The sequence below is a fragment of the Haemaphysalis longicornis genome, unplaced genomic scaffold, assembly GCF_048455015.1.
Source record: "Haemaphysalis longicornis isolate Haplotype H1 unplaced genomic scaffold, Haemaphysalis longicornis Haplotype H1 scaffold_3, whole genome shotgun sequence".
Lineage (NCBI taxonomy): Eukaryota > Metazoa > Arthropoda > Arachnida > Ixodida > Ixodidae > Haemaphysalis > Haemaphysalis longicornis.
The window spans coordinates 89,658,305-89,682,181 of NW_027526335.1; the positions used below are offsets into that span (position 1 = coordinate 89,658,305).

The window sequence follows — 23,877 nt, forward strand, 5'->3', positions numbered from 1 at the left end:
ACCAACCCAGGCACAGTAGCAGCAAGGAAGCAATGGGTAACTGGCAGCCGTACTTACCCGTGTGGTAAATATTAGACCACCGCAGTAGCCAAAGACTGATATTGCAAGAACCACGAGGGTCTTCTTTTCTCGCAGGCTCGGGAACCGGTCAAAGATAGCAGTTGAGACAGTTTCTAAAAGGGCAAACTGAAAAAAAAGGGGAAAGATAAAACAAACTTACTATGTCAATTGAATTGAGTTATTCTACTGTTAGGGGAACTACCTGCAGGAAGAATGCTGTAGTGAGGATTTGTTTGGAGTCAACAGGAGTGCTAAATTATTGTTTTTTCTCTGTAACATCTAGTGACAACTAAAATTTGCTGCTTTTACCTCTTTAGCACGCTTATTCATACTCCCTTTTTATTATTTTTGGAGCCATAGCACCTTAAGTATATGCGTAGAATAGCTCCAGGCCTAAAGTTGATAGTCAGACACTTCAACAAGGAAATGTCAAAGAAATAATTTTTCCTGGTTTGTAAGCTGTTCTCAGAAGCTTAGGTGGTCTATCAAAATTGTGTTGGGTGAAAAGCCATTGCGCTATAAAAATGTTTAATGTCTGCTATTTTCAGTGATCAACCAATGCAGAAATCCTAACGATATATGTGAGCTCTGGACATTACCTAATCTCTTTGCACGAAAATGTTTTTGCTTTAGCAAAGAATTCCAGCTGACAAGCAGACATATTTCTCGAGCCAAAAAAAACACAAACCCCCAGAAGCAGTGATCTCGCATTTCAAAGGAAATAATCTCGATACATGCAAACAATATGAGTTTTGAGCTGATATACGGCTGTATTTCACCTGAGGAACCGAGTGCTTGTTCCATTAAAACTAAGCAGCAGGCATAAGAAACAATAAAAGTCGGAATAATCATTGACTAGTTCAGGTACCATTTTGCCACCATGTCCTACAAGATTCCTACTGAATGGTATGGTGCATGTACAGATGACTGTAGAATTAGACAATAGAACGTGCAAAAAAAAAATCAACACTCAACCACTGGTGGATCCACAATGGAAAGGCATTGGGTCACCACCCATCCCTCTTCCCCCCATCAACTCTTCATGCCACTTCTTACCTAGCTGCACCCTGATAAATAGTACAGCTCAATTCCTCCCCATCTATTCTAATCACCACGAAGAGTATAAGCCTAATGCAAAAGGTGTCAATGACAAGAGACTCTTTTAACATCACATGTTAATAGTACATAGCAATAGCAAGTAGACTAGAGAGACTTTTAAAGAAATTGGTGCAATCAGAGTAGTGTTCAATGTCTTTCTGTAATGGTATTTTTTATTACATTGCCTCCTTTGTGTGCATGCTCTGTTTCGCTTGACAATCCACAAAGAGATGTCCTTAGTGTTGCCCACTTCTCCCTTGCACTTTGTAATTTTTACGTAGTTATGAATGTTTTTTTGCATGTTTAATTCCTGTGTGCTTAGACTAAGCATACTTTGCTGCTCAAATGCATGGTAAATTGCTTTTTATGCCTGTTGTAAGCTGAGTGGGTGTTTGATGTTTGTGTGATCTGCTGGAATTCCCCGTACACATACAAGCTTCTTAGGGTGCTTCTGCGGGAAGAGAAAGAAAATAGGCTGTACATAAAGGCGAAATAAATAAATAAATTCAATTCGATTCAACACTGTTGAGATGGGCTAGCTGTACCCAAAATCTGTACTCCGATGAGATAGAAAGTCAGAAACCTAAGAGAGAACCCTTTGTCCAGTGTGGTGGCAGGCACACAATCACTTAAGAGGACCCCAGCACCTCGTGTACTCGTACCTGGCTGTCGAGGCCCAGCGTGAGCAGCATGAAGAAGAAGAGGAAGGCCCAGAGGGGCGCGATGGGCAGCCGGGCCACGACCTCGGGGTAGACGATGAAGGCCAGGCCGGCGCCCTGGTCCACCACGTGCTCCACCTCGACGTTCAGCTCGTGCGCCAGGTACCCGATCACCGAGAAGATCACGAAGCCCGCAAAGATGCTCGTCAGGACGTTGCTCACCGACACGATCAGCGAGTCTCTGCGCGGAAGAGGACAAGAAGCGCAACAGGAGAGTGGTCGCGTTTAACGGGAGATGCCGTCGCACAGTAGAGCGACCCACATTAATGCACACATGTGCCGGATGTTGGCTTCACACATGAACATGATCATAGGTTAAGCGGCATCTTGTGTTGAAGGGAAGCACTAGAGTCCACCAAAATGGCCCATGCATCGACTGGTTGAGTGAGGCTATGCTGCACCGCAGCACCGAGAGTGGCCATGTGCATTGCCACCGGTCGTGTTCTACGGCCCAGCTTAGCAGTGATTTTATCGCATGCTGTTGTAATATGAATTTCTAAGGGAGATTGGCCTTCACAGATTGATTCGTGTTGGTACGAATGTAGATTCAATAGCACTCTGCAACGTAATCCAAAGGAAGAACGCTAGAGCAGATACAGGCCGCATTGCTTTGCGCTTAACTCCTGGAATCGTATGCGTTATTTATTAAGGAGAAAAGGTGTTCAACTTATAACTGGGGCACAAAGGTCCGAGTTCTTTGCATCCTTGCATTTTGCTACTAGGATGCTTATTTTCGTTACCGTACATCATGTTTTTGTCTGCATGAGTTAGGTAACTTATGTTTATTTTAATGCTCCTATTGATACGTAATGTTTTTTTTCTGCAGCTTGATTCGTTAATCAAGTATATGCTACTTTACTATGGCACCACTGTATCGAGGGGTCTCTCCATTATTGCCTCCTAATTTTAAAGCGTCGGTAACATTGTAAAAAAACGTACTTAAAAATGTCACCTTTCTTACTTAACAAGCGGAGAGGTTGTGCATGCACCAACAAAACCTCAAGATCTTGTTTTGAGATAATATTTCACCCTTAGCTTCCCAGTAACCGGACATATGTATTCATTTGTATCAATGTGTCTGAAAATTGTTTTTACTGAGCTGGCCAATAGCACACAAGCAAAGAAAATAACAAAGTAGATATATATTCAATGGGACACTAGCGAAAATGAAAACTTACTTGTAACAGTCGTTATGAAACTTGTTGTAGGACGAAAGTGTGATGAGTCCACCCCAGGCCGGGCTCAGTGCAAAAAATATTTGCACCGCCGCATCTCCCCATACCTGAGGAGAAATAAATAAGCAATTTATATAAAAAAATTCCTTCTTGCTATGAGCATAACTGTATTAGCACTAATATTTTGGTAAATAATTTGTTGTTTGTTTGTGAAGTGGGTTTGCTGATAAAATGCTCGAACATACCTTGAACTCTATGAAGTTATTTTATGCTTTCTGACTGTTCAGGTATGTGGTCGTACCCCATTAACCCTTATGTAGTGGGAAGAAACAGCAGCTGCGTATAAAACAGTTGTGTGGTTGGCGAGTAATAATAGCATTGGGAATTCCTGCTTGGCAACCAGAATGATACAACACTTTCATATAGACAAATCTACATGGAAAAGAACAATGAATAACTGTTAAAAAGAGAAAATTGTAACGACATCATTAAATAAAACTACAACACTGGTTGTGCATGTGGGACGACCAGGATTTCTCTCAAGGCTAGCTTCACAATGAGCGTGCTAAATAAAAGGAAAGAAAACACATGGAACCTAAAAGTTGCTATCGGCTGACACAATTGGGGAAAATCACGAGAATGTCTTAGCATAGAACATAATGTTTTTAAATTGTGGAGACACGTATCTACTATTACTCTGATGCAATTACTCTGATGCAACCCTATACTTGCGAAAATGTCGGGTAATGATTCTGTGCTAGGCATAATAGTTGTACTTTCTTGGCTTGGCCCGACACAACCGAGAAGCAAGATGCAAACTGGGTTCGTGAAGCTGTTTGGGGAGCCCTCTACATAATCCCCTGCCATTTTTCTACCAGCTGAACTTCTGTGAAGTGCAAACTGTTCGCCTTGCTGCAAAGCATATTGGTTTTACTGATTTTTCTCATAGCCCTCCATAATAAGTTAGACTTGGTGAATGATTACATTTTTGCTTACTAAAGACTGAAGTGCCTTGACGCTGTTCAGAAATATTGAGTAAGTCTGCCCGTACGGCGCTCTTTAGCCATCGCAACCCTTGCATTGCCAAGGTAGATATGTGTGCAGACATGCAAATACCTGTGGGGTGAGCAGCAGCCTCCAGTTTGGAGTCACGTAGAACATGATGCCCTCGTAGGCTCCTGGCAGGGTGACACCCCGAAAGAACAATATCACCAGCACCACGTACGGGAACAGGGCGGTGAAGTACACCACCTGGGAAAGTGGGCAAACATACACATGTCAGGGTGACTGAGTATCATATGAAATGACCTTGGATGAACCTGTCAATCAGTGATAACTATAAGGGTCATCTGCTCTATAAGGATCTTCATGGAACATTAAGGAACTATAAAGATCTTCATGAACAGAAACTAGACTAAACATCTCGTTCTGTGGCAGTCAGTGAAGATCAGATGGAGGGTTTTCACAAAGGCGGTGGGCAGGCATGTTGTTCTTTTGTTCTAAACAGGCCTACATGGGCGGTAAAACTTGTTTAAGATAGCGTAGCAATCACATCTGTGACAATCAGGTTTGTTTTACTTCTGATGCAGTCACGAAACAACAAGTTCATGGCTTACACAAGCACATACTTTGCTCGATGGCCCCAAAAAAGCGGGGTAGAGATGAGGATGTGTTGCACGAAAAGTAAACAAGAGGGGGAGTCGTAGTGATTGCATTGATGCATGTGCCTTGTGTCGTCTCGTACCGAGCATACTGAACTTAAACATTAGGCTTGGCCGGGTACAACCCCTGCAGTTCTCTAAAGTAGAGCAATCATGACCACCTTAAGCACACAATTTTCATATAGCTACAAACTGACTTATGTTGGCCATATATACAGAAAGGGTATTCGAGGAGTGAAATTTTTTAATTGAATCAAATAAGAAAATTAGGAAAAGAAGCTCCGAACATTGAATTGAGTGCAGAAGATTTGCTTTCCGCTATTGAACCGTATTTTTTTTTCAGCAGCGCAGCATTGTGGCCCATTGTCACTATGGATTGCATTAAGTGAAAATAAACCAGCTAGAACTCGTAGTAGCGTTACGCCATTTGCCGACATCTGGCCTTTTGGATGCAAGATTCATCAGCGAACCCTTTGCTCTAGCACTACAGCCTATTTAGCAGTCAATACAAGCTCTAGTAATATATATGCCACACATAAATATCAGGGAAAGACCAAATATTTAAAACACTGAATCTAAAATTTTGAATGAATAGGAATTTGATGACAAGTACTATCGAATTGTATTAAAGATTTCGAACAATCGCGCACTTCAATAAAGAGAAGAAAGTAGTGCTATGGAGGCTTTTTCTGTAAAGGATGTTGTTCTCTTTTCTGACAAAAGCTAGTCAGCTGCTTATTTGCATATCTTCAATTTTGGCAGGGTATGACACTCGGCAGCCTACCAAATTTCAGTATCTCACAGAGATATGGCCCCCAGAGACGAAGGTCCGCATGTCAGCACGAGGGACTCACTTTTCCAGAAGACTGGACGCCTTTACAGAGGCATAGGAAGACAATGATCCAGGCAAGTAGCAAACACAGAGCCAAAGGCCACCGTATCTCGCCCGTCTCTCGTATGCTGGACGACTCGCCAAGCACAAAAAACCTGCAATAGGGTACCAACAAAACTTCGTCACTTAAGTTTTACACGCATTTTGTTTCTCTTTTCAATGTCATGAGCAACCACTGGTAGGATAATGGTGCTGCCATGCATTTATTTCCCCCGGGTATTGCGTTAGTTACATCAACTTCTCTAGAATAGTTTTGTTGTTTAAAAACAGTGGAAGTAAAGCTATTTGAGTGTGGCCCTTGGTTACACACAAAAACGCATCTCACACCTGTATTCTGTATGTCGCCTGTCACCTGTCACCTGTCTCTTGTACTCTCAACGTTGAATAAACGTTGGGAATAACAAATTTTAAATTACGGCTAGTAAAAAATGGCTCTTGATCGAAGTGAACATCTCTAGGTACTCGTAGTAAAAACTGACTGCAAAGAAAATTTAATATTTTCAATATTAATAAATATCTTTGCTTTGATGTCTATACAGCTACTAAAACATAGCTACAGAAAAAAGAAATTGGGGAGGCAGTACCTACCACATCTAAGTTTTCCTGTACTAGCGCTTTATAAAAAATTGGTGCAAGAAATTTTAACCAAGGATTAAGACAAGGTGGCAAAGCAGTGGAAGAAAAATTTAGCATACACTGCTATCAAGAAATTTTGGTTCCTCAATATCTTGTTCCTCAACGAACATACAAAAGAGCTAGTATAATCTTGTTTCACGCCAAACTTGTACCTGTCAGGCTCGTTTGCATAGCCCTGGCGCTATGCAGAAAAGCCAGTATTGGGACACCTTGCCTTGTGCTGAAGCTTGAAATTTTGCATGTTGCGTGGCAGATCCGACTTCTAATCTTCGCTATTAATAAATTTCGAATATTCTAAAACGTCGCATCCGTAGGGTGTAAATTGCAGAGCGAATCGAATCAAACAGCAAAAACTACTCGCGATGTATTTGAAGTTTCAAAACATCTCTTTAATCAGCACGGCATGCCTTCAATACTCAAGGTTGTAAGCAAGCATGGTTGGCCTGACCAGAGGTGTTATAAAACACATTGAAAATCATTTCGCCTAGCACAAATGAGCATTGTGCAGAATCAACAGAAACGTCCTTCCCCTTCTGCCCACACTTTACTTGGTTTTGAGCACAAAAGCATTATCGATTTTTCTAATAGTTTGTGTCTCAGTTTGGAACTTCTTTGACATTACATTGCATTATGTCATTGCAATGTCTGCATAGTGTCGCAGACTGTGTGAGGAGCTTCCCGCATTCACCGGCACACACGACAACCGTAGTGGCACCAGACACGTGCATGGATGTTATTACTGCACAGTAACAGTTGCCACACCTTTTCTTTTCGCTTGCAGGCAGACCGTGCGTGACTTTTTATGTGCAAGAGCTAATTAGGACTAAGGTTGCATGCCCACGGAGGTCCACGCTGCCCAAGCGTGCAATCTTTATGCGGATCAAAGGTCGCAAAACTGTCGCAGATAAGTGCGCCAGCTCCGCCCCGACGAGGGAGGAACAGCAGCTGCGGTAATACTGTGCAGTGTGGCTCCATTCTGCGGGTTTTAATGATCGCTGTTGACTTTCAGCCCTCAACCCGATTTCTTTTCTTTCTGAGTTTTGCTCTACCAAACTAGAAGATTCAAGAGGGATAAAAAAATTTGAGAGTGATAGTAATTGAAGTTCAGGCACAAATAAAACGTCCTCCGTCACGAAAGCACTAATTTTTTTGTCACAAGATCACGGGCAGGTTAAAACAGAGTGGACCACCATTTGTTTGATTTTCGCAAGTGCTCAGAGTCGTCCCTACCAACCTTTGACCTTTCCCTTCTTTTGCGCAAAAAAGCGCGCAAAAATATGTCGGTCTCACGGAAAAGAATGAAATGATAGAAATGCCGCAATGTTGTGAATTATGTTTTATTTTGCGTGGTGATTCCCATTTTTTTAGTGAAAAGATATTACCTGGGTTCTTTAGAGAATATTATGTGGGCATATGTGACTCTGAGTTTAGAATTTCACCCAGAATGAAGAGTTTGATCATCATCTCATCCCTCTTGTTTACATGAACACATTATATAAGCATTGACGAGCAAAATGAAATGACGCCATCCGCCTCGTGAGGAACGGGATCCTGTTGGACTCACGTTACGCTGTTCATATTACAGAGGAATCGTATTTGTAATGCCAGTGCTTCCCGCCCTAAATGACATCTTTCCGCCTCACCAAACGCCTGCCCATTGCAATAAGCACGACGCAAATATATTGTCTACAGAGAGGCGAAGACCTCCTTTCATTCTTTAAATTTTGATTTATATAAACGTGTCTCATTTTTCGTGTGTTATTTATTCCGGCAAATGGTGGGCCGATTCCTGGCGCAGTGGGATATTTAGCAATGCGAATAAGCAACAAAAGAGAAAGTAACGATTGAAACTTTACCTGAAATATTCGGCCGACGGCGTTCGTTTCGCCATGTTCTTTACGAGAGCTGATATGTTCAGCTCCTGAGCCATACTTTGGTTGAAGCACGTCTGGTTGTAATACGACCCATTTATCCTAAAGCACGCGTCGGCATCTTCATACTGATAACAGGCTGAAAGAAAGCACGAACACATGGGATGAGCAAAAAGAAGAAACATGGCATTTTCTGTGGCCAATAACAATGGGAGATCCAGTGTGTCGTTTCTCAAATGCAAAAGAATCAAAATGGTCCTTCCGATCTTTGAGTAATGCACACTTCTGAACGCCAAAATGCCTTGGATATTCCTCAAAAAGGAACTCTTAAAAAACACGTAAAGAAAACCAAGAGCGGCGAGACAGATGTGCTTATATGTATATATATATATATATATATATATTATTATTATTACTACAAAATGCTGTTGAACGACGAGACAGATGCGCTTATGTATGTAAGATTACGATAAAACGATGTTGCATTGTTAAGACCAAAATATGGTGGTAAAAATACCTCAACGAGCACACAACAAACCTTAGAAATAAACCGTGAAAAGAAAGAGCGCCCCTCCATTGCTGGGCAAAGCCTGGGCATGCACAGAGCCATGCGGCGGAGCGTGGAGTTCCCATGTGGCGCGGTGGTGGTAGAAGAGGCTGACCGGTCGGGCTCACATGAAGAGCGAAAAAACGTTGTTTGGCCGCCATTCTTCTCGGAAACAGCTTTGGTTAAACCAGTTCAGTCTAGTTTGTTTGGCTTCAGAGACTCGACTTTATGCTTAAAACACTTCAGGGTGGAACTCCAAGGCTTTCGCATTCCTTCAAATAAGCAGTCTTAATGTGTCTCTGGTTGAATATTTCGGTTATTCACTCGGCGTTGATCAAATTGAGACTAGTGATTTTGCTTCATGCATTCGGCCTCAAAGCATGCATGAGTGCCATTTTTGTAGGTCATGATCTAGTAGAAATCTATGGAAAAAAAGCCATTTTCCAATTGCAGTTGAACAGAGGTAGTACCAAATCCACCTAATTAAAGGTAATTTAATAATTACATAACGATAACAAAAGCGTGACTTTCGAGCAAATGGCTACGGGGTAACAAGGTGAAATAGCACACGAAATGATCTTTTATGGGTAGATACAGTAAGATCAAGCATGCTTAAATTATTAACTTTACTTGCTTCATATCTTGAACCATGCTGCGATCATGGCATTAGGTTTTGCCTTATGCTCCCATTTGGAATTCAAAGTGAAGTAACTTGCTTACCACTAACCTGCATGAACCGGACGAATATCTATCTGCAAGTGTTTATTTAGAAAAATGAAAGGATGAATACGAAAAAAAGACGTGTTAGGGCAGGAAAACTTGAGGGCTTCCATCTAAAGCATGAAACACCGAGGTTAGAGTCAATGCAACAAAACAAAAAATGGATAAAAAATAGAAAGTTGGCGAGAATTACAACTACTTCACTACAGGGCCTTCATGCGTGGGGTTCGGGAAACAGGATGCAGAAGAAGATGGGAATGGAATGGACGGCTGGATTTATAAATATGCCTGAGACCGTCGGGGGTTATTGGGAGAAACTATTTTACAATCCTTAAATAATCTTAATGCATCTTAATCCACCCTAATTTACCTTAATACCACCTGAATCCCTCTTATTTTACCTTAATCCCACCTTACAAATCATAACTATCAATCACCAATCAAACATTAATCATTCCTAATTCATTTTAGTGGTCCTTGATCCCACCTTGATCCGTCTTATTCATCATTACTATCAGTGTCTGATCAATCATTATTTGACGTTGGTAAGCATTAATAATTTCTTATACATCGCTTGCATGCATGGTTCGCTTCTGGCTTTCCCTGGGTTTGCCGTTCGGGCCAACGCCGAGCTCATTCAAGGTAACCTTGCAAAGAGCTACACACAAAAGGCTACTTATTAAAAAAAAACGGCCTCCATCCTTCCTTCTGTGTAGCATCATAAGCATTTTTACATTGTTGATACGGCTTCAAGTGGGCCGAGCAGTTGTCCAATTAAGTCTGGAAACCAAGTGAAGCTTCCAAATGGATAGCTTAAATTTATTTGTACTACATCACGCTGACGGCACAGCATTGGCAAGTATAGTGCCTCTCACCTGGAGTGCACCACTCGGGGTCGCACTTCTCCCACGGCACCGTCTTCGACCAGGACGCGAACATGTAGAACAGCGTCCAGGCAATGATCAGGTTGTAGTAGAGCATCACGATGCCGGACACAATCACCATACCGTAGCCTAGACCTAAAAGGAAAGAAGAAATGGAGCAGGTCAGGGATGTTAGAGTCGTTTTGAAAAAAAAAAACAAGCGCTGAAATGCCCGTTGTGGGCAAAATTGAGGAATCCTTATCGGTCGTTACGTTGCCAGCGGAAAAGATTTGGGACCTAACCGCAGGGGTCTATAGTCAGTAACTGTCCGCATCGAAAAAAAGAAAAAATCAGGATAAAGCTCCACAATGCAAGGCAACGGGATAGACAGAATTATTTTGCAGTTTTCAGATGACTTTGAGCATAATGCGGGTGAAGACGAGAACTAAGGTAAAGTGAAGCTTCTGCTGCATGCGAAATTCTTCCTTTGGCATAAATGCGCTTGGGCAGTGCTTTACCAAGTCTGATCTCATAAACAGCTTATGAACCTTCTGGAATCCTCTTGCTCAGCCATAATGACCCTTCCGTGAGCATGCATTTAAGTACGTATTTGCATACATATACATTTATGCATGCAACATGTATACAAAGGTTTTATTCCTGCATGTTAAAAAATTATTTTGGTGTCAGACATTTTCGTCCCACTTCTTCACATCTCTCTAATAATCTGAAAAAGCAGTTAGAAATGGTGCAGTGCTCCTCTTTACGAGTACACTACATTTCAACGCGGAAGTGTTTTCTTCCGGGATACAGAAACATTTAAGTGACGTTATAATCGTCACGGAAATGATGCCAGTACAAGAAAGCAAACGGCCTGTAAAGGTTGCACCCCTGCACACAGGGTCTTCTTGCGGGGAAGCAACCTTTATACCTAAAGAGTACGTTATACTTAGGGTTGTTCGCTTTCGAGTTTTATAATTCAACAAGAAAATGTTTTAAGCCGGGATATACCAAGGTTTGACTGACGTCATATCCGTCACGGAAATGACAGCAGTACACCTTTGCCGTAGTGACCCTAGCAGGACGTCGCTCTCCAAGCCCACCCACAAGACATCCGCCGACCCGCAAATCATGCTCAGCTGCCGGTTTCACTGCACATTTCCCTTTCGTGTTTTACCGATTTTTATGACAGAGTAATAAACCACAATTTTCCTCTAAATTTCTGCTGTTCCCTTTTAAAGAAGGTTTATTTTTGCACAAGGAAAAAAAAAATAGACGCGCAGTATGAATCTTTCCTGAAGTATCCTTTGACTGGGGAGATCGACTGACACATTGTACAACGCTTTCAAACCTAACACGAATTTATTACCATTACGTTTAATAATAATAATAATAATAATAATAATCTTTATTACAGGAAAAGTACACATTATACATTCCAGCCCACATAAGCAGCGATGCTTGTGAGCGGGCTGGGCAGCCCAACTTCGTGCACGGGGCACATGCCTATGCCCTTTACAAAATATACAAAGGTAAATAAGAGGAGGGAACTTCCTCTGGCCTGACAACAATTACTGTTCGATAACAGACAAAACAAAAGAAATTTCAACTAACACAATGTAATGGAAGAACATATACAATGCAAACTTAAATAACTTATTATGAAACCTATACAATACAAGCATGAGCATGTCAAGTGTGCGGGTGTATAGCTAAGAAATCAAGAAGTTTCGGTTAGCCATAAGCGCAGGAACAATTTGATTTTTTTAAAACTATGAAGGGCAGCATCTACTTCAAGTTTATTAAAAAGAGAAGGTACAAAGTAGGGTCGTGTTCTTTTCCCGTAATTGGTATAAACGCGAGGAATTACATACGTTTCAATACGGCGCAAAGGTCTTTGTTTTTTGTTGTCTACTTTAAAGGTATTTGAAAAATAATGTTTGCAAAGTGCATCAAAGGCAAACTGTTTGTCAACAGACAGCATTTCTAGTTGATGCATTGTTAAATCTTTGTCCTCTCCTTGAAGGAGTGTTCCATATGAAATGCTGCGAGATATTCGTTTTATTATACGGTTTAATATGTTTAGCCGGTATTGTGAGGCATGACCATAGATAGTTAGCCCGTAACGTACTATTGACTCTCCCAATGATTTGTACACCATTTTTCTGATTAAAATATCTGATGTAAATTGTAAGGAATAAAGATAACTGCAAACTACCCGCAAGCGCTTCGCCACTTCTTGAATGTGCGTGTCCCAAGCTAGTGTTTCATCGAATGTTAAACCTAAGTACTTAACAGTACTTGATCGTGGCACAGTTGGGCAGAAGCACTGACGGCAGCCGCTATCGTGTAGATAAATAGGCCTAGATATTGTGAGCCGCTTATGTGGGCTATGAAAGCAAAGTAGGGTCGTTTTTGATTTATTAATGAAAATACGATTAGAAACAAACCAATCGAGCAAATGGCATATGTCAGTCTGAAAAATTCTTGCAGCTTCATCATACGAGTTACTCGGAAAGGCTAAGACCGTGTCGTCAGCGTACATATAAAGTTTAGATTTTAGTGGTACATTGGCAAGGTCGTTAACATAAATATTAAACAAAAGAGGCCCTAGCACAGAACCCTGTGGAATACCAAAATTCACTGCCCTGTTTTTACTTAAAGAAGTACCTACTTTTACACATTGCACCCGATTGAAAAAATAATTTTTAAAGAACGACAAATATGGGCCTCTGAATCCAATATCGTACAATTTGTGCAATAATAATTGATGGTCAACGGTATCGAACGCCTTTTGCAAATCAACGAACAACGAAAGAACAACATTATTATTATCCAGTTCATGGCAAATAAAGTCGTTAAAGTCCTCTAATAGTGTGATCGTGCTTATTCCACTGCGGAAACCGAACTGAGCAGGATTCAGTAAGTTATATTTTGTACAGAAAGAATTCATGTTCTTATACACAATTTTTTCCATTATGCATGTTATACATGAAAGTATTGCAATTGGCCGGTAATTACAGTAATCCTTTTTTGTTCCTTTTTTGTGCAGTGGCCTCAACATGCTTACTTTCATCGGATCCGGTATTTTACCAGTTAAAAAGATTTCGTTGATAATGAAGAGTAGTAACTTTTTCAGTTTTTCAAAATTATGAATAATATCTCTTATTCTGATTTTATCGATCCCTGGCGATTTCGTTATGCGCATTGTTTTAATTACATCCTGAAGCTCAACTTCATTAGTACTGGGCATGAAAGCTGAATGTACATTTTGGGCAGAACTGTGGGTATGAGATACTTGCGACCTATACTGATTGTGAAGCTTATTCACACTTTCCGCAAAATGGTCATTAAAATTTTCGGCTAATTCTGGATCTGAAACTCTTGGAAATGCTTCGTTTAGTGTGGAGTCAATGTTCCTCGCTGGAGCCCTTCCCAAAATGTTATTAACTATGCCCCAAGTTTTTTTTACATTATTTCGACAGGCTGAAAACTGATTTCTTGCTAGTCTTATCTTGGCTGTGAGTTTGTTCCTCAGCTGTTTAAATTCGTCTTTCAGAATAGTGTTGTCTGGGTTTTTTCGGCATTGTTTAAACAAGACGCCTTTTTGATAGCTTAGTTCCATTATCTCCTTATCTATCCAAGGGCTGGCTACATTTCTGCGCCGAAGCTTTATTTTCTTTTTTGATTTATTGTAAATGTCCTCAAATTTTTTTGCCATTAGATCATAAGCCACCAAGTGCTTACTTTCTAAGAGTGCATCCCAGTTAAAAGATTTAATTTGTCGGTCAACTTCTTTGTCATGTAACACTAATTTTTCTAGCTCTGGCTCTACGGGGGGCAATCGGTTATCTCCTGAAATTACTAATACAGTAAAATAGTGGTCTGCCACTTTTTCCTTAACGACCCAACCAAATGCATCAAGTTTCGGCGTTCTGGTACTGATATGGTCAATACATGTCTGCGTCAACCGATCACTTAAGATTTCTTCTCGTGTAAAATCTTGGATTTGATTCTCAAACCCATATCCTGCTAACAGCGTTAAGTAGTCATTGACTCCAGTTTTCGATGTATCAGTAATGTCAATGTTAAAGTCTCCAGCTAAGATTATCTGCTTATTGCTGTGCTTGTTTAAAAATGCCGAAAGCTCGTCTAAAAAGAGTGCAATATTTTTATTTGGTGGCCTGTACACCGCACAAACTAAGAATTCACCATGTGGACTGTCAGCAGTTTGACGCGCACATACGAGATAGGCGTATTATTTTACGCAACAACTGAAAACCAAGCCCTTTTTCAGTAACCGTTTCTCCACAAACATTTCACAACCAAATTGTAGAGTATACAATTGCAACTTACATAACTACCATAAGCAATGCACTTAATGCATTTAGTTTCTGTAAAAGGCATTGGCGGCATTTAATGGTCTAGTGGCCCTGGCTTCAAGGTATCCTAGATTCCGAATGTACTCTATTTAAGAGCTGTATCCGCTAATCACTTGGCGCGGGCATGGAGGAGGAGTACGGAGGATTTGGATGAAAACGAACTTCCATCTTTTTACTTCCATGCTCCCCGCCCACGCTCAACGAATGCGAATGTCTCCTCGTCGGTTTTGGAATTATTACTGAAAAGTGAAAAGTCGACAAAGTCTCATGACACAAAACAAACCCAATCCTAATCAAGGAAAGTTCCAGTCATGGCCACACAGCTGCCTCCCCGCTCTCTCGCACACTCTCTCTCCATCGGTCCGCCCCTTCCGCCGTTTCTCTTTGCTCAGCTTTGGCAGCAATCGGCTGCACCACAAGGCAGGTATATTGTGGCTGATTCGTATGGTCCACGTTTTTAGGTCGTTAATGTTCTTTTGCGTAGAGAAAGGGTTGTGGAAGAACACCTAACATACAAACAAGAAAGGGCCAGACTAGTAGTCTACGGGCAACTTTACGAGCAATTATGGATTGCTTCGTCAACACTTTACGTGTAATGATGTCCCCTTGATCGAGTGATCACCCGTAACTTTAACAAAACCACAAAGAGCCCCGGGACGTGGCGGGTGAGAACTACTATTTAGCGAATCTGCCACTACTTATATACTCTCAGGTCATGAATTTTTCTAGCTTTGATTAACTTATACCGCTCCATAAAAACAAATACGCGAAATTTCGCACGTATTGTCGCTTTAAACCGCTAAGTGCAAAAGCAAAAAAAAAAAAAAAAACACTTGGCGCTGTGTTATGCAATCTTATAAAAGTTCGAATAAAGAATGCTTGATCCTTCGTAATTCAGAGGAAAAGCAATAGATGACGCTGCGTATGCGGGAGTTGAGCTCGACTAGGTTAGCTTAATTCCTAGCTACTCAATAGCCATCCTTACGGAAGGCGGTAAGCACAGACACCCTTCCTGGCCGTTCTAAGCGATTCTGCTTGAATGAACTGTGAGCCAAGAAAATTTAGGGCGGCAAATAAAATAAAATGCCATTTTTTTTATTCGAGGATGCTGCCAAAACACTTCGCCAGTGATGGCTCGTCCGCTCATCGCAGGCCACTCACCGTGGAAGAGGGGGCAGAAGCGCTCAAATATGGCGATGGGCCCCAGACTAGAGTATTGCCCGAAGGACAGCTCCATGAACATGAGCGGAAGTCCCGCCAGGATCATCATCACGAAGAATGGGATGAGGAAGGCTCCTGCGGAAGGAGGAGGAAGAGACGGCGCTGAAAATCGCCTCCCCCCACGCCAGCTCCTCAAATGCTCCGAACCATAAACGACCGTGACCGCGAAACGCTTCGTCCCATCAAACTAACGTGCACGTGTGAATGCGACGCCGTTACGGCGGTAACGCAATGCACAGAGAAGGACCAAGAGGAAGCAAGTACCGCGGCCTCCCGTTTCCGTTACAGAGCGTCGCTAACCGCGATAACGTGTGCGAGACGTGCCGCCACGACAGGAAACGTCGCGTTTAGCCGGCCGGCGCCCGGTACGCGCGTGTTGCATTATTACCTTGCGATAGTTTCATGCCCTTCGGTACATTCGACACGAATGCCTTCGGTACATTCGTGTCTTATGAGCCCAGTTCTGGGAAACGTCAGTCAATCAGTCAGTCCAGTCAGTGGCTGACATCAAAACCGACCTACCAACCAATCCAACCGAAAATCGCGCGAACAAATACGCAATTGTGCATATATCATACAGGCTCGCTGTCAGAATCAATTATAAGAGCCCGCCGAATGCTGCTGAGGGAATTCGAAGCCCACGTGCACTAAACCGCGTACAGGTGAAGGCTGTCGAGCACGTACTGTTCTCGACCGCGACTTATGTTGAATAAGTGACGAGTTGAGTGCACGCACTTGCTTGTTTATGTTTCCCTTTTCTTCTCCCAATAATTTACTGCTGTGCGCAGCCGTCCGTCTGTACACTAATACTCTAAACCGCATTTTCCGGGACCCTGCGAAAGTTTCGAAGCAACCCGCCGCGGTGGCTAAGGCGTTGTGCTATTGAGCACGAGCCCGAGGGTTCGATCACGGCCGTGCCGCCAGTTCTTCTGATGTGGGGCAAAAGAGAAGACGCCCCTTGCGTCGAGATTCCGGCGTACGTTGGAGATCCCCACGCCGTCGAAATAAATTTTCTGTCCTCCACTACAGCACGTTCCATAGCCAAAGTGCAGCTTCGGCGCGTAGGTTCGCGATGAGATCAGCTGTATCTGGGATGATCGGAAAATAGCTGCAGACCTCTTCTACGGCGCAAGCACCCCCGTGAATGCAGCTGCTAATTTTATTTCATAATTCGTTTCAAAACAATGTCGAACACTTTAGCGCTAGCTTAATTTGATAATTGTTTTTGCTGCAGTCTTCTTCCCGTACTCACCCCTTTCTTTATCTTTTTTCTCTTTATTTGTTAGTCTGCTGCCGTTAATAGCATCATTTACCTGCCGCTTCGCCACCCAGCAAGAATCCGCAACTGCTAGTTGCAAAAAGACAGTTCGGACCTCCTCCGTCACCAATATTTCATGAAATGCTATTTTGGGAAGCCTAGGATTGCATGAATAGCCGAATGAATGCCCCAGTTACTGCTTGACAACGACTCATCGAATCCACTCACTCACTCCCCCACTCCCTCACTCCCTCCCTCCCTCCCTCCCTCCCTCACTCACTCACTCACTCACTCACTCACTCACTCACTCACTCACTCACTCACTCACTCAATCACTCAATCACTCACTCCCTCCCTCACTCACTCACTCACTCACTCACTCACTCACTCACTCACTCACTCACTCACTCACTCACTCACTCACTCCCTCACTCACTCACTCACTCACTCACTCACTCACTCACTCCCTCACTCACTCACTCACTCACTCACTCACTCACTCACTCACTCACTCACTCACTCACTCACTCACTCACTCACTCACTACCTCACTCACTCACTCACTCACTCACTCGGGAGCGTGCGAACAGGCCATGACTCACCGCCCCCGTTGCTGTACACGAGGTAGGGGAACCGCCAGACGTTCCCCAGGCCAACCGAATAGCCCAGCAGGGATAGGATGAAGTCGAAGCGGCCGGTCCACGTGCCACGCTCGACGTACTCGCCGTCCGAGCCCCGCTCCTCGTCTTCGCCTCCGCGCGGGGACAGCGGCACCTGGGAGCTGACCCGTGGAAACTCGCGCTCCATGTCATTCTGCGAGAGTAAGAACAGCAACGGTCAGAGAGGTCGCTGACGAGGGTCGTTTTTTACAAAATACTAACTACTAATGACCATGGCGCATGTCGGCAAAAAACGGGCAGCCACAGAACAGGGAACGACAGAGATAGCGCGAGAGGGGGTGAAGTCAGCTAAGCCGGTGGCGCATTGGTGCGGCGTTCGCACCACTTCCGACCTAGCTGCTTGGGAGACGTATAGTTGAAGCACTAGAGGCTCGCACCTCCTTCCGCTTGTTTGTGTCCTTTCTGTCCGTTCATAGTCAGTTGTGCGCTCTTAAACTTCCACGATGTACCAACTAGCGCAACTTTTGGTGCAACTGCTTCCTCCTACCGCTTGACGCGACAGTCGCACGACATCTCGACTCGTCCCGTCCTCGCTTTTGTACGCGTTTGTACAACGGAGTGTAGAGTGAGTGCGGGGCCGAGTATGCGGCAAAAAAGAGGAAGGAATGGACACAGCGGTGAATAAATGCTATTTATGGCGGTCGATAAAAAGAGCGACAAGCGGCCAATGCTGCTGCTAAAGCGAGCAAACGTGTGAACTAAAACAAGGCTCAACCCGGAGCAAGGTGGACACATTGTGCTGAGCCTCAAAATCGCGGCGGAGAATCGCGAGGGACGTCTCTTCCAAGCATCGAAGAACGGCTTAGTTCTGCGAACGATGCGGTTTGAAGCACGGAGATCATTTCGCTATATCGTAAACCCCCGCTCGATAAAAAAAGCGAAGAAGGGCTTAGGTGGGCAACTATTCACAATTTCCCCACGCGCACGTTTCACCCATAATGCCATTAGGAAATATTCCGCTCTGTAGCGAAGGAAATACTATGCTGTCTTTAGTGGCTCAGCTAAATAATCAGAGGGAGTCACCGACATTCACGACATGACGAAAAGCGAGTATACCCTTGTCCCTCTCTGCCGCTCATCCGCACATACAGATGCGCGGCAAAATAGCCAAAGAGGTCGCCGAGACATTCCTCAATTTAATAAAAAGCACAACGTCGGCGAAAGCTAGATTAGCGACTCCGCATGACCCAGATTTCACTCCTCCACCTTCCTGGCTTGGCAAAGTGAAATCCAATTACGACATTTTCTTTCGTTACCATCCCTCCTAGCTCTCTGCGTGCGCTTTAAATACGCAACCATTTCGATGTGGTCTCCAGGAAGAAACAGACCGCCTTTAACGCTTGATGTGCCGCACTTTGGCCGCATAACAAAGCTTTCCTAATTAAAACCTTTGGGCCTCCATATTTTTATATAAGACCGTCTCCAACGCCGGAGAAAAAAAAAAAAATTCTTTAAACCAATGCACTGGCGTATAGTGGTGAAGTCGATTTAAAGATGTGTTCGGCGTTCAACACTCCTTATTAAGGCCCCACGGGGTCTCATTCGGGCATCTATTGAAGGCGCTGGGGCTCTCGCACTTTGACACCAGATTCCTTATACTACCCCTAAAGACGTCTTTCCAGAAACGAATTTTGCATGATGGTGAAGCCGACATTAGGAAGCCTCGGTGTAGAGTGCCTCAAAGGGAGAAGGCCCTGGGCCCTGGTTATTTTGATATCAGAGAACTTATATCGTCCCCCAAAATGTCTTCCTGGTAATGTACACCTGTAAAGCATGAAGCCGAAACTAAAGCGGCTACCTGCTTAGATGAGCGGTTTCCGAATTCATCCGGGGTTTCTTTTCGGGGAGTTTCTGCAATTATTCTGGATCATTTCCCAGCATGTTATTTGTGGAAATGACTGGTTATATCTAACTCGCGATGACACATTTTACTTCAGTATAGTTCAAATATACTGAACAAAAATGGACGCCTTTCCCCCCCTGCGAAAGAGGAAGTGCAGCGCAGCTGTTGTAAACCACTCCAGATGCTGATGGACCCGCCGCGGTGGCTCAGTGGCTAAGGCGTTGCGCTGCTGAGCACGAGGTCGCGGGTTCGATTCCCGGCCGCGGCGGCCGCTTTTCTGATGGAGGCGAAAAGCAAAAACGCCCTTGTGTACGAGATTTCGGCGCACGATAAAGATCCCCAGGTGGTCAAAATTAATCCGGAGCCCTCCACTACGGCGCGCCTCATCGTCTGCGTTGCGTCGGCGCGTTAAACCCTACAATCAATCAATCAATCAGATGCTGATGGGGGAAAGGTTCCTCGTTGTATCGGCGGCTTGTCGCTTGCACTCGGCTTCTCTGGCGGTAGATGCTGGCGCATGCGCTCGGTGTCCTGGGACAGAACTGCTTGGTCTTGCCTAGCCTGACGTATGCGCTAGCCCTCGAATAACGCCAACCCTCTCCCCCTTTCGAGAGCAGCTGCAACCCCAATCTTTACCAGAACACGGGGGCGGGGGGGTCCATTGTTCACCGGCGCCTTATCATGCATCATGCGGTTTCGAATGTTTGTTTTGTGTTTTGTTCTTTACATGAATGCTAAGCTCTATGCTGCCCAACTGATTCTGATTAGCTTGACGCATGCGCTCGGTGTCTTGGGCGAAGACTGCTGGGTTCTGCCTGGATTTTTTGGTGCGAAGCCCCTTTGGGGCTCGGGCTGTCGGCGTCTCCTGTCGCCGTCGTCGTTTCATGTAGTCACGGTACTAAAACACCGGGACACTCGTTTTCCAACTCCCCGCGCTAGAACGTAACGAGTACTAAAAGAACAGACCGTCACGTTCGTCACCTCGCGCTGGAATGTTTCATCTCCTTGCTGCAAAAACGCGCTTTAAAAAAAACACACCGGGCCATTTTTTCCAACGCGTCGCGCTAGAACCTTCCTGCTCCAAGCAAAGCTGTATACCTGTACTTCCAAACGGTTTCATCTCCGTGGGTAAAAACGTCAAGGCTTCAAATGCACTTATACACTGCATGCTTCGCGCCTCCCCAGTCTTCACGTTAGCGGAGGTCGCCCGGTTTTTTGTTTACGACACAAAATTTTCCGTCCGACGAGAGGCTAACAGCTTCGCATTAAAAAAGAAAAGGCCGGATTACTTTTGTTTGCGATCAAAATTTGTTCATTCAACCGTCTGATTGCAATGCTAAGATCCGTACAATCGGGTTTCCGCTTGCACACATAATTGAGCACAGGAGAGTTAATCCGGTCGACTGTAACACAAAAAATGCTCTACCTGCTGTCACTACTCGGGACCCGTGATCGGGTATCCCGGCGTTTCACAGTCACGTATATGACCGTCGTCGCGAGTGCAAAACACGGTTGCTCTGGTTTCAAATACGTATTTTTCGAAATTTTACTTAAATTTAAAATGGGGCCATTTTTCTTGAAGTGAAATTGCAAACCTTCTTTAAGCGCTTGCAAGAATGAGCCGTGATGCACAACCCCTGGCGCCTTTACGGTGATGAAAGCAGGCAAACGACAACCGCAAGTTGGGTAGCATTTTTAGTGTTTGTAACCACCACTACCCAGTGTTGCAGATTTTTATTACGACTCTTGTAATGGATACTTTCATATCCTGAGAAGGCACATCAACAGACTGCATGTTGACACTTTACTAGTCCAAATTATGTATGTTGTTTCCCTGGCACAAATGAAGAGATACTACCTAGAAAGCCAGTTTTAGAAAAGAAAGCTTATTTTTGAAATTCATTCGCGAACTCCTCTGTCGCTTTCCCCGTGTTCATTGGTGTGACTACACTGCATATTCAAAGATCGAGATAAGCGACCCCTGTCTTCACGGGAATAGCAGTACTGTGTTTGCACATCATTCTGCTTTTCTTGGTAAGTGCTGTGCCCGTTGTCCGCAAAAATAAATATATGAATTAGTCAAACCCTTTCACGCCTCGATCAGGCGCTGTATGCAACGTGCATTCTGGATACCATTGCTTTCATGGTATTGTACCCACTACAGTAAAAGCACCAGCGTACTTCTCCGGTGTTAAAAGACAGCCCGCTGTAAATAAAGCCTCCGCTAAAAAAAGCTTTTAGGTTTCACAAGCCCGTATGGTGTCCGCTTAACGGGCGCCCTGGACGGAGTCAAGAGCGGTGTTTCCCCTAGCACCACATTTTCCTCACTTAAACAAGCCCACTACAAACGCTGCAATTTCAGCAAACGCGTAGTTTCGGTTTATCCGCTATCCCAACATGCGCCCTACATTTACGGACCAACTGCTGTCCCGGGGCGTCGAGACACAAACTCCGCACTGTGCCACGGCGCAGCGATGGCCACCTTTTCATTTTTGACGACGACGACGACGACAAAAGCGCCCCCGGCTGTGAGCGGACTCGTTGTTGACACTGCCGTTTGTCGTCGCTCGAGAGCTGTTGAACTCGGCGCGGAGCTGCCACACGATCATCCCGAAATCTATTACGGTTATGTCGGCAAATGTTTGCCTGGGGCTCCGAAAATTTTTGACCTCCCGGTTAGGTGGCTTAGGAGTCACTGTTTGTGTACTGAACAATTTTGTGCTTTCATGGCGATGTTATAATGTTTCACGTTACGATGGGGGAAATTCAGCGTAGTACGTCAATGGATATTAATTATACTAAAAACAATAATTATCATTATATTCGTAGCAACTTACAAGTCTCTGGGAAACAAGGACAGTTAACTGATCCTCGTGCCGTTTTTTTACGCCAATGGCTGCAGCTACCTGATAGCGACCGTGTTATGCACAAGATTACGTTATTCTTCCGCTCAGCTATACTTCTATGTTCGTCTGGGTTAAAGTGATTAAGTGTTCGTGCGTTTCCCCATCACTGTACTGCGATGTGGGGCGGCTGCCCGGCCGTCCTGTTCACTATTTTTTTTAAAGCAGCGCGGAAACTCTGGACAGCGAAGAAATACCAGTAAAACGATGGCACCGAGTCCAAAATCAACATACTTTTTCACAGAAGAATACGACCAGAAAAAAAAAAAAACACACACCGAGAGTGACATCAAATTTACCACATGAATGCAGATGCCATGCTGTTTTCGCCCCCTCCGGCAAAAAGATCGCCTAAAATTTAGCACATTACTATTACAAATATAATAAATCGACGCGTTACTTGTAATAATGGATGATTATATTTTAATTACATTCTAACCATATAATCGCCCATTTACGGATAACTTCATGGATGATCATGATAGTGGCACAGACTTGATGCATAATTGACGTCGTCCCGGCAACAGTCAGCGGTATAAAATAGAATAGAGCATTACTATTACAAATATAATAAATCGACGCGTTACTTGTAATAATGGATGATTATATTTTAATTACATTCTAACCATATAATCGCCCATTTACGGATAACTTGATGGATGATCATGATAGTGGCACAGACTTGATGCATAATTGACGTCGTCCCGGCAACAGTCAGCGGTATAAAATAGAATAGAGCATGTGAAAATAGAGGAAGCCATCCATCCATGAAAAAATACTTTTTAGAACACTCGCGACTCTAGCAATAACCAAACTGTGCTTTTATAAGGCCAGGGGGGTCTGGTTAACGCGCTTATCTCGATTCTTAGTAGTGAGAAACGTCTGAAACGTCTCCTGCTTCTTGATGTTTTAAATAAATTCTGGTCTTGTCAAACTTAGGTTACTGCCGCATGCACTATGACTCAAACCTTATTATAAAGTAGGGGGATATAACGAAATATTGGATATAACGAAGTAGATGAAATTCCCCTCGACATCTTTGTAAAGAGCAATGTATTCCGAATTTCGTTGTAACGAAGTAAAATGAACCTGTAAATAGATATAACGAACAAAATTGGTCTCCCTCACCCCCCCCCCCCCCCCCCTTTAAGAAAATCGTGATGGCGTGCGTGCAGTATTCCGCGTAGTTCGACACTCGTCCGGGACGGCTGTCTGAACTGCCAGGTCAAGCTCACGGCTGTGCACAGCCACGCCACGCGCGGGCGAGCGAAATCAGTTGAGTTCGGGCGCTACTTAGTTGCCGCAGATGCCACCGCACAAACCGACGTAAGCGATGACGAAGACGCCG

The 23,877-nt window shown here is 43.9% G+C and overlaps 1 protein-coding gene across 5 annotated transcripts in view; it reads right to left on the reverse strand.

The window, feature by feature from the left end:
* LOC144174827 (sodium- and chloride-dependent glycine transporter 1-like) overlaps nt 1-23,877 on the reverse strand; it is a 193,308-nt gene that overhangs the window by 13,786 nt on the left and 155,645 nt on the right. For all 5 annotated transcript variants that reach the window (XM_077703738.1, XM_077703736.1, XM_077703735.1 and 2 more), the window contains exons 2-10: nt 17,706-17,916; nt 15,786-15,920; nt 10,255-10,398; nt 8,098-8,251; nt 5,568-5,700; nt 4,169-4,303; nt 3,056-3,159; nt 1,821-2,058; nt 58-186 (exon numbers count right to left, since the gene is read on the reverse strand). In XM_077703738.1, the coding sequence (XP_077559864.1) occupies nt 58-186; nt 1,821-2,058; nt 3,056-3,159; nt 4,169-4,303; nt 5,568-5,700; nt 8,098-8,251; nt 10,255-10,398; nt 15,786-15,920; nt 17,706-17,916 (1,383 nt within the window). The remainder of the gene's footprint in view (nt 1-57; nt 187-1,820; nt 2,059-3,055; nt 3,160-4,168; nt 4,304-5,567; nt 5,701-8,097; nt 8,252-10,254; nt 10,399-15,785; nt 15,921-17,705; nt 17,917-23,877) is intronic.